This window comes from Sapajus apella, unplaced genomic scaffold (assembly GCF_009761245.1).
Source record: "Sapajus apella isolate SASKATOON/1434 unplaced genomic scaffold, GSC_monkey_1.0 scaffold92, whole genome shotgun sequence".
NCBI classification, from domain to species: domain Eukaryota; kingdom Metazoa; phylum Chordata; class Mammalia; order Primates; family Cebidae; genus Sapajus; species Sapajus apella.
The window spans coordinates 6,743,709-6,752,779 of record NW_022437032.1 but is presented as its reverse complement, the minus strand read 5'-3'; the positions used below and the strand labels follow the sequence as shown (position 1 = coordinate 6,752,779).

At 43.0% G+C, this 9,071-nt stretch overlaps 1 protein-coding gene across 1 annotated transcript in view; it reads left to right on the top strand.

Moving 5' to 3' along the window:
- Nucleotides 1-1,545, top strand: part of CSE1L (chromosome segregation 1 like) — a 56,059-nt gene extending 54,514 nt beyond the window's left edge. Inside the window, 2 exon segments of the mRNA XM_032256044.1 lie at nucleotides 832-898; nucleotides 901-1,545. Coding sequence (XP_032111935.1) covers nucleotides 832-898; nucleotides 901-944 — 111 coding nt within the window. The 3' untranslated portion in view covers nucleotides 945-1,545.
- Nucleotides 1,546-9,071: the final 7,526 nt, after the last annotated feature.

The following is a 9,071-nucleotide window of genomic DNA, read 5'->3' as shown; positions in this document are numbered from 1 at the left end:
ACTCCCGGGCTCAAGCCATCTTGCTCCCTCAGTCTCCAAAAGTACTGGGATTACAAGTGTGAGCCTGGCCACATTTTTTTTTTTTAATTGCAGCATACTCCGAAATTAATGAATCATGGCGTAAACCAAATAATGGCTGTATAGTTGCATTTTGTCACCACTGACTTTAGAGTTCTTACCTGTTACCTGATAAAATATGTTTTTTTCAAGCCAGACACAGTGGTTTATGCCTGTATTCCTGGTGCTTTGGGAGGCCAAGGCGGCAGTGAGCTATGATGGTGTCACTGCAATCCAGCCTGGGCACCAGAGCGAGATCCTGTTTCTTAAAAAATGTTTGGGGAAGGGGGGCTTGTACATACATATATATATATATATACACATATATATATATATGTATGTATGTATGTTTTTTCATTGTATTATTATGGAGACTTTCAAACATACATTGAAACAGTATAATGAAGCCCGCATGTGCCCAGCTTCAGTGATTACTAACATCTTGCCAGTTTTGTCTCGTTTCTCCTTTTATTCTCTGTATTAAGTTTTAGACATCATATTTCACCCGTAAGTACTTCATTCTGTATTGTTAACCAGTGAGGACTTTTTAATTATCCTAACCACAATACCCACTGTCACACCTAACAATAGTAATTCCTTATGAATCTACTCTTTAGACTTATTTTTGAAGGCATCAAAGCAGTTGAGTTTCTTGGGAATCTTTTGGACAGTGATTAATGACGTGCTGCTTGTCCCAGAGTCATGGCGGCTCTCCCACCATGTATTGGTGCACCAGATCTCCAACAGCCAGTGTGTGTTTCCCATCTCTTGCAGGTTCCGTCGATGGTGAGCACCAGCCTGAATGCAGAAGCGCTCCAGTATCTCCAAGGGTACCTTCAGGCAGCCAGTGTGACACTGCTCTGAATGGCATTCTTCTAATTGGCTAAGCCCAGATGGTTTCCTAGGAAGTCACAGACTTCTGAGCACAGCTGCATTAAAACAAAGCAAGTTTTCCTTTTGAACTTGTGATGAATTCCATCTTGTAAAGGATATTAAATGTTGTTTTAACCTGAACCTTGAGCAAATTAGGTGGTTTGTGTGATCATACATTCATGTGGGTGGCTTCTAATTTGCAGCTTCAAGGGACAAGTATTAATAGTTCAGTGTATGGCGTTGATTTGCATTGAGTTGAGCATTTGCACGGTTTGGATAATCTTAAATTTTGACGGACACTGACTGGAGACTCTGTTACTAAATCCTTTTGTTTTGAAGCTGTTGCCATTTGTATTTCTCTTGTCCTTTATATTTTTTTTGTTTATGCTTTTATTGGAAATGTGAATAAGTAAAGAATTACTTGTGTAACTTGCCAAGCAATGCACATTTCATAGTTTTAAATCTGTAATCAGCAATAAAAATCCTAAAGTATGTATCTAAGAACATCCGAAGGACAGGTTTTCGGTGCTCTCTCATGCTTTTATAAAAAAAGAATTTCTTCAAATTTCTCCCTTTTCCTTTCCTGGACTTCATAAAATCCTAATTTCTAAATCATGTAAACTCCGATTATTTAGTCTTTTTTAATGTGGGGCAAGGGGACATTAATATAGATTTGGGGCTTATTTACTAGAATTTTCTATAGCGGTTCCTAGGTGGCAGCATGAGTTTTTGTTAGATGGCTTCCTTTGAGAGAGGAAGGCTTGGCCTGGCTTATGGAGTGGCGGTTGAGAATACTTGAGACAGTGTGGATGTTTGATCTTTTTCATCTCTGCTTTTCTCTGGAGAGTGGAGGTTACTTGGAACTTTTCAGACCCTGACACCTTAGAACTGTGAAGTTCAGTGGTGGATCTGGCAAAGGCTGCCTGGGGAGATTGGTTGCACTGCTCCCTCCCTTGGCCTGGCCTGTGGAATTGTATAGCATTTGTTTTTGAGGAATGAAAAATCAGAGTATCTAAATTTTGTGAGGCACAGTTTGTTTATGCTGGAATTGTTCATTGTCCATTCAGTGTAGTTAAACTGGAACTTTTTTCTTCCCAGGTCAAGTGATTTCTCACAGAAGATATCTTTAAATCTTAGGCACTTGACATGAATGCTGGTTTTTTTGTTGTTTTGTTTTTTGTTTTGCGACACAGTCTCACTCTGTTGCCCAGGCTGGAGTGCAGTGCTGGGATCTTGGCCCACCGTGACCTCTGCCTCCTCAGTTCAAGTGATGTTTCTGCCTCAGCCTCCTGAGTAGCTGGGATTATAGGCACACGCCACCACGCCTAGCTAATTTTTGTATTTCTAGTAGAGACAGGGGTTCACCATGTTGGTCAGGCTGGTCTTGAACTCCTGACTTTGTGAGCCACTGTGCCCAGCCACTTGTTTTTGTAATGTTGCATGAGAAATTTCAAGCAATATTAAGTCTATTTGAACCATCTAGTCATTTAAGGTTTTTTTGTTTTGTTTTACCTTTGTTGGTTTTGACACAGTAATGGGAATATTACATTTTACGTTATTGCTTTGGCTTCGGTGGTCGTTGGTAGAAAGATACTGGGATATTATTGGAATCCATCTTTGAGCTACAAACGTAATTTATGTGGAAAGTCTGGAATGGACAACAGGAAATTGCTGGTGATGGTTTCTGTGTGTTTGGCCCTCATATGAGCTCTTTGAGTATTTATTTGGCTTTGCTCTTGCTGAATCTACTTGTGAACAGCTCAGCAGATACCATGCTGGAGAATGCTTGATACAGCATTTTAAACTCAGATTGAGTTCCAAATGTTTTCCTTCTTCAGTTCAAAAGACTAAGTAGTACATGGTGTGTCTTTGCAAATGTTAAGTAAGTGTGCCTTTTAAAATAGTTACTGTGAACAGCAAGACTAGTACATTTTCTTATTTTAGCACACTTTTTTTTTTTTTTTTGGACAGTCTCACTCTCTTGCCCATGCTGGAGTGCAGTGATATGATCTCAGCTCACTGCAACCTCCCCGGGTTCAAGCCGTTCTCCTGCCTCAGCCTCCTGAGTAGCTGAGACTACAGGCATCTGCCACCATGCCCAGCTAACTTTTGTATTTTTAGTAGAGACAGGGCTTCACCGTACTGGCCAGGCTGGTCTTGAATTCCTGACCCTCGTGATCCACCTGCTTCAGCCTCCCAAAATGCTGGGATTACAGGTGTGAGCCACCACACCTGGCACAGTTCATTATCAGTTTTTACAAATGCTTTCTATTGAAGTTGCTTATTCCATCTTCCAACAGTTTTTATATCTGAATTTAAAGATTTTAGGACATGGTGGACAAAAATTGCTGAAGTGATTTTTTTTTTCCAAGCCTTAGTGACTGTAGCTCAGTGGTGACGTCCACTCTGTATGAAGAGCAGGGTTTGAGTTTATAACTCTGCTACTGACTGTGACCTTGAGCAAATGACTTGACCTCTATGCCTTTATTTTCTTCTTCTGAAAAAGGAGCATATTCACCCTCATGGTGGTTGTAAGAATGAAATGAGATAATGCCTGTAGATTACTCAAGCAGAGAACCTGTGCAGGGTAAGTATGCAGCAGTAAAAGCTGCTGGCAGCTGATGTGTTTAAGCTGGGGTTTTGTTACTGCGCAGTGCTGAACGCTGCACCATCTCACCAATGTGCTGCATTCCTGGAAGGTGAGAAGGCTTTGTGGAAAAAGAGTTCTGGCATGGGTGGGCCTCACCTGCACCCCCAGGGTGTTTTTACAGTTCGGAAGTATTGCCAAGTTTCTCATCAGAGATTTCTGCTGGGTCTCTTCATTCTCTATGATATTCGGTCATGTCTTTTAACAAGCTGACTTTCAGATAACCAAGTTTTTATTATTAAGACAGAGTCTCACTCTGCAGCCCAGGCTTGAGTGCAGAGGCGCAATCTTGGCTCATTGCAACCTCCACCTCCTGGGTTCAAGCCATTCTCCTGTCTCAGCCTCCAAGTAGCTGGGATTATAGGCACATGCCATGACACCCAGCTAATTTTTCCATTTTCGGTAGGGACAGGGTTTTACTGTGTTGGTCAGGCTGGTCTTAAACTCCTGACCTCAAGTGATCCGCCTGCCTTGGACTTCCAAAGTGCTAGGATTACAGGCCTGAGCCACTTTGCCTGGACACCAAGTTTTTATTTTAAATATATTTTGTGAGAAACTTGGAAAATACAGAAAAAAATTTAAAAATTTAAAATCATTCATATTCCTACCTATATTAAGCATTTTGGTTCATTTTAGGTCATTCTGTATATAGTTTTACATGTTTTTTTTAACAGTATTTACTTGGTAAACATTATCAGTGGATATGTATGATTTATCATTTGGATATATCATTACCAAATGATATAGGCATTGTTGGATGTCTTGGAGGTTTTCTTATTTTGTAGATGACTCTTTAGATGAACATCTTTATTTATCAATCTTTATTTCCTGATGGTGGAATTACTGAGCCAGTTGTGCAAAGTTCATGTCAGTTTCTTCAGCACACCTTTACCTACACTGGGCATTACTTCTTTGGTTGCCATTTTGATAAACAAAAATGGTACTTTTCCTTTTAAGGCGTAATCACACTGGCATTTAATCAAACTATTACATACATGTAGTAAAATTCTTAACTCTTTTTTGAGAGGGGGTCTTGCTCTGTGGCCCAGGCTGGAGTACAGTAGTGCAGTCTCTGCTTACTGCAACCTCTGCCTCCCAGGTTCAAGCGATTCTCCTGCCTCAGCCTCCCGAACACAGGTGCCCACCATGCCCAGCTCATTTTTTTGTTTTTAGTAGAGATGGGGTTTCACCATGTTATCCAGACTGGTCTCAAACTCCTGACCCCAAGTGAGCCACCCACCTCGGCCTCCCAAAGTGCTGGGGTTACAGGAATGAGCCACCTCACCCAGCCAATTTGCTTATTTTTTATTTTTTTGAGGCAGAGTCTTGCATTGTAGCCCAGGCTGGAGTGCAGAGGTGTGATCTCAGCTCACTGCAACCTCTGCCTCCTGGGTTCAAGCCATTCTCCTGCCTCAGCCTCCTGAGTAGCTGGGATTACAGGCACCTGCCACCACTCCTAGCTAATTTTTATATTTTTAGTAGAGACAAGGTTTCATCATGTTGGCTGCATTGGTGAGCATAGCTGCTTTCCAGTTTACATATTTTTAAAATTTTTTTTTTTTTTTTTTTTTTTGGAGACAGTCTCGCTCTTTCGCCTAGGCTGGAGTGCAGTGGCGCAGTGTTGGCTCACTGCAACCTCTGCAGCCCGGGTTCAAGCAATTCTCCTGCCTTAGCTTCCCAAGTAGCTGGGACTCCAGGTACATGCTACCACACCTGGGTAATTTCTGTATTTTTAGTAGAAACAGGGTTTCACCACGTTGGCCAGGATGGTCTCAAACTCCAGACCTCAGGTGATCTGCCCGCCTTGGCCACCCAAAGTGCTGGGATTACAGGCATCAGCCACCACACCCAGCCTACCCTTAATAGTAGGTGTCGCAATCACCCTTAAGACAACTGTTAATTCCTTGCTATGAAATTAAGGATTTAGTTACTACTACTACCATCCAGTTTTTAAAGTGTGGTCCTGGCTTAAAATGGTTCAACTTCCAGGGGCTTTTTTACTTCGTTGATAGTACAAAGGTGACACATCCTCAGCAGAAACTGTAAAGTACCCATATAACCATTCTATCTTCACCTTCAGTAAAGTATTCAAAAAATGAGATATTCTACACTAATTTTTTTTTAACGTATTTTTGCTCTTGGCACTCGGGCTGGAGTGCAGTGGCACAACCTTGGCTCACTATATCTTCCGCTTCCCAGGTTCAAGTGGTTTTCCCACCTCAGCCTCCTGAGTAGTTGGGATTACAGGCACCCACCACCACCCGCAGCTAATTTTTGTATTTTTAGAGATGGGGTTTCACCATGTTGAATAGGCTGGTCTTGAACTCCCGGCCTTAAGTGAGCCGCCCACCTTGGCCTCCCAGAGTGCTGGGATTACAGGCTTGAGCCACCACGCCCAGCCTCAACACTTTATTAAATTAGCTTTGTGTTCCAACTGTAGGTGAATATAAGCATTCTGAGCATGTTTTAAAGTAGGCTAGACTAAGCTAGGGTGGTGGGTAGGTTAAGTAATTGTATTAAATGCAGTTGTTTAACTTAAAATTATTTTCAGTTTATGGTGGGTTTATCAGGATGTGACCCCCATTGTAGATTGAGGAGCATAATAGCATTTTGATTTTTTAAAATATTTAATCATCTTTGTCAGTGTGTCTTGAATCCTCAGCATTGACAAAGATGTGTTCCTACCCTCTGCCGCTCCGACTTGCTAATTGGTGGGTTCTGCTTTCACTTTCACATTTTAGAAAATGGTATTTCCAGTTTTCTATGCATTATCTGTAGTTCCCTTTTAAAAGCTGAAACTGCTAGACACTTGTTACGAGAGTATAAACTGTGTTTGGCACTATATCAAGCAAGTGCACATATGAACGTTTCCTCCTCCCCACGTCTTGTCTTCTGCATCCCTCAAGAGAGAATGAGTGTTCTTAAGGTTAAGGTCAGATGGAATGGAGTTTGCCTCTACTATTTCGTCAGTTGCTCAAAGGCATTCCCCATTTTAGCTTGTGTTGTGTTTGGGTCCTGACTTTCTTGTGGTCATGTTTCTGGACTTCTGTTGGCCTTTTCATCCTGGGTATGGCATGGCATGCCTTCCACTCTGCCCCTGGATGTTCTTTTTACAGCTCTGGCTCTTGTGGGCCACAGCAGTTCTTCAGGCAGGCAGGCTGCTAGGGGTCCCATTAGAGCCTCTTCATTCCAGTATTCCAGGGGACAGGTGGTCCCCTGTCCCCACTGGCCTGTCCTGCTGGTGTTCAGGGCCCTGGCTTCCACTTTGTGAGGTCGCCTTTCAGGATTCATGTGTATCCACTTTCCTGTGTCAGAAATTCCCTGCTGCTGACTTCCCCCTTCACTTTGCTGTCGTTAATGGATTCTCATTGTGGAAGATAAACATGTGCTCAGCCTAGAATGCCACATGATTTTTAATTGCTTTTGCCTGTTAGCCTTGTTGTTTGTTGTTCTAAAGTAGTGTGTTTTTCTAGTGTACTTTGTTTTCCCCCTCAATGACTCCCACCCCGAAACTGTACCTAAATGCTAGTCACACAGTCTTTGGTTTGAGAAACAGGTTCACACTCTTATTCCTGAGAGGTACAGAAACTTAACAAATCACACAGCTGGATAAAGCTGGCATTGAAACTCTGGCAGTCTGGCTTCCGAGCATTCTGGCTAAGCCACTTGTGCCATGGTTTGGCAAGAGTTAGAAACAGCTAATCAGCTAATAAGGGCATGATCACAAGGCAGTTTGCTAATAAGTTTTTAAAATATACATGATGGGTATTTTTTGGTTATGACAGTTCTTGAGTCCCTATTCAAGCACCCCGAACATCAGTTCCTAGGCACAATCCTGTATCCAGCTGGACTTGACCATTTATTCTATTTATAAACCCTAAGCATTGCTCTGCAAACCTCCTGGTTGGTCCTTGCTCTTCTTCCTTATCTGAGAAACATGGTGGCTGAGCTATGTGACTGTAAGACAGGGCACATCCTTAGGGTCTACCCTGAAGTTTTCTTAGTAGGACTGCTCTTTTACAGGGCAAAGGAGCTTCATGAACCCTCTGAAAATAATTTAGAGGCATTTTCCTCTGGCTTCTCTGAATGAGCTAAGAACCCCCGATAATTGGAACTGCCTTGGGCTGATGGTCAGTTCCTCCACCCCCACCAGCCCCTCCATTCTTGGTAGGTGTCTGGTTGTAGCGGCTAAAGCAGCTCACTATGAAGGTCATGTCCTGATTTCTGGGTTTTTTCCCTTACACACTGGATGGTGTGAGATAAAAATCTGGCAACATAGAAGTGGTGTTCATGTCAAGAAAGAGCCACAATAGATAAGTCCCAGCAAAGTACCGTCAGCATCACTTAGCACCCAAGTGCTTACTAGAAACTACATCAAAAACTCTGGGAATGTGACCCAGCAACCCTTTAACAACCCAGCCAGGTGATGGGATGCATGTTCAGTTTGGTGAGCCATGATTTAGGATCAAGCTAAGTAAAAGCCAATTTTTAAAAGAGCAAAAATTGTGAAGATCAGGTTTGGGTAACAGTGGTCTAAAGCTTCATGACCACAAAAACATTTTTAAAATGTGAAATTAACATTTGTGCAAGAGGTGGCAGAAAAAAAGATCAGCTGTGGTAATTAGGGCTCATGGGGCATCACCACTCACCTTGAGAGCCATGGGCCTCACTGGGCCATAAATAATGTGGTCCCTGGGCTGCAGAAGTTCTGGGCATTTCCAATTTTCTTAGCTGAAGTTTGATTCAGCCTTCAATCTGCTTACATTGTTCTTGTCCATAAGTCCAAGGAGCCAGGGAAGAAACTTACTAGGACTCAGAATTTTCAGGCACACGTTAACAGTTGCCAGCACATTTCCAACCATTCACCAGGTGCACATATACTCCACATACAGAACCGACAGTCAGGCTTGCACAGAAAAAGGGCCAAGTGACTTCCAAACTACAGAGAGTCTCAGGCCATCAGCCTTGGGAGGTCTTTTGGCAGCCGTAGCAAATAGAAAGGCAAATACTACAAAACAACACAGTCTGAAGAAGTGACACACAGGATGCTGATAGACGCTTAGGAGAGATCCTTACTCCAAAGGGGCACCAGCTGCCTGCTAATCTGCCCAGGGTGAGACGGAGACTCCCAGTGTTGCCACTACTGCAGTTTAAGAAGTGGAGACAACTACCAGCCAGACTGGAGCCACCCAGCTCTGAAGAGGCAGAAGGGTCTGTCACCTGATCCTGCCTGTGTCCCACCAAGTTCTGGGGACCAGGCAAAATGAGAGCTCCAAGCATACCTGAAAGCCTGTTTGACAACTGCAGCCATTGCGTGTGCACTGTAGGTAAGGTCGTGGCAGAGCTGCCTGGAAAGGGTGGAAGACACTGAGATTTATTGGATACAGGGCTTGTGGGCAACTTCCAAATTTTTGATAGTCTACCTTGAAATTTAAAAATCATCTTAGGCCAGGCACAGTGATTCATGACTCTAATCCCAGCACTCCGGGAGGCC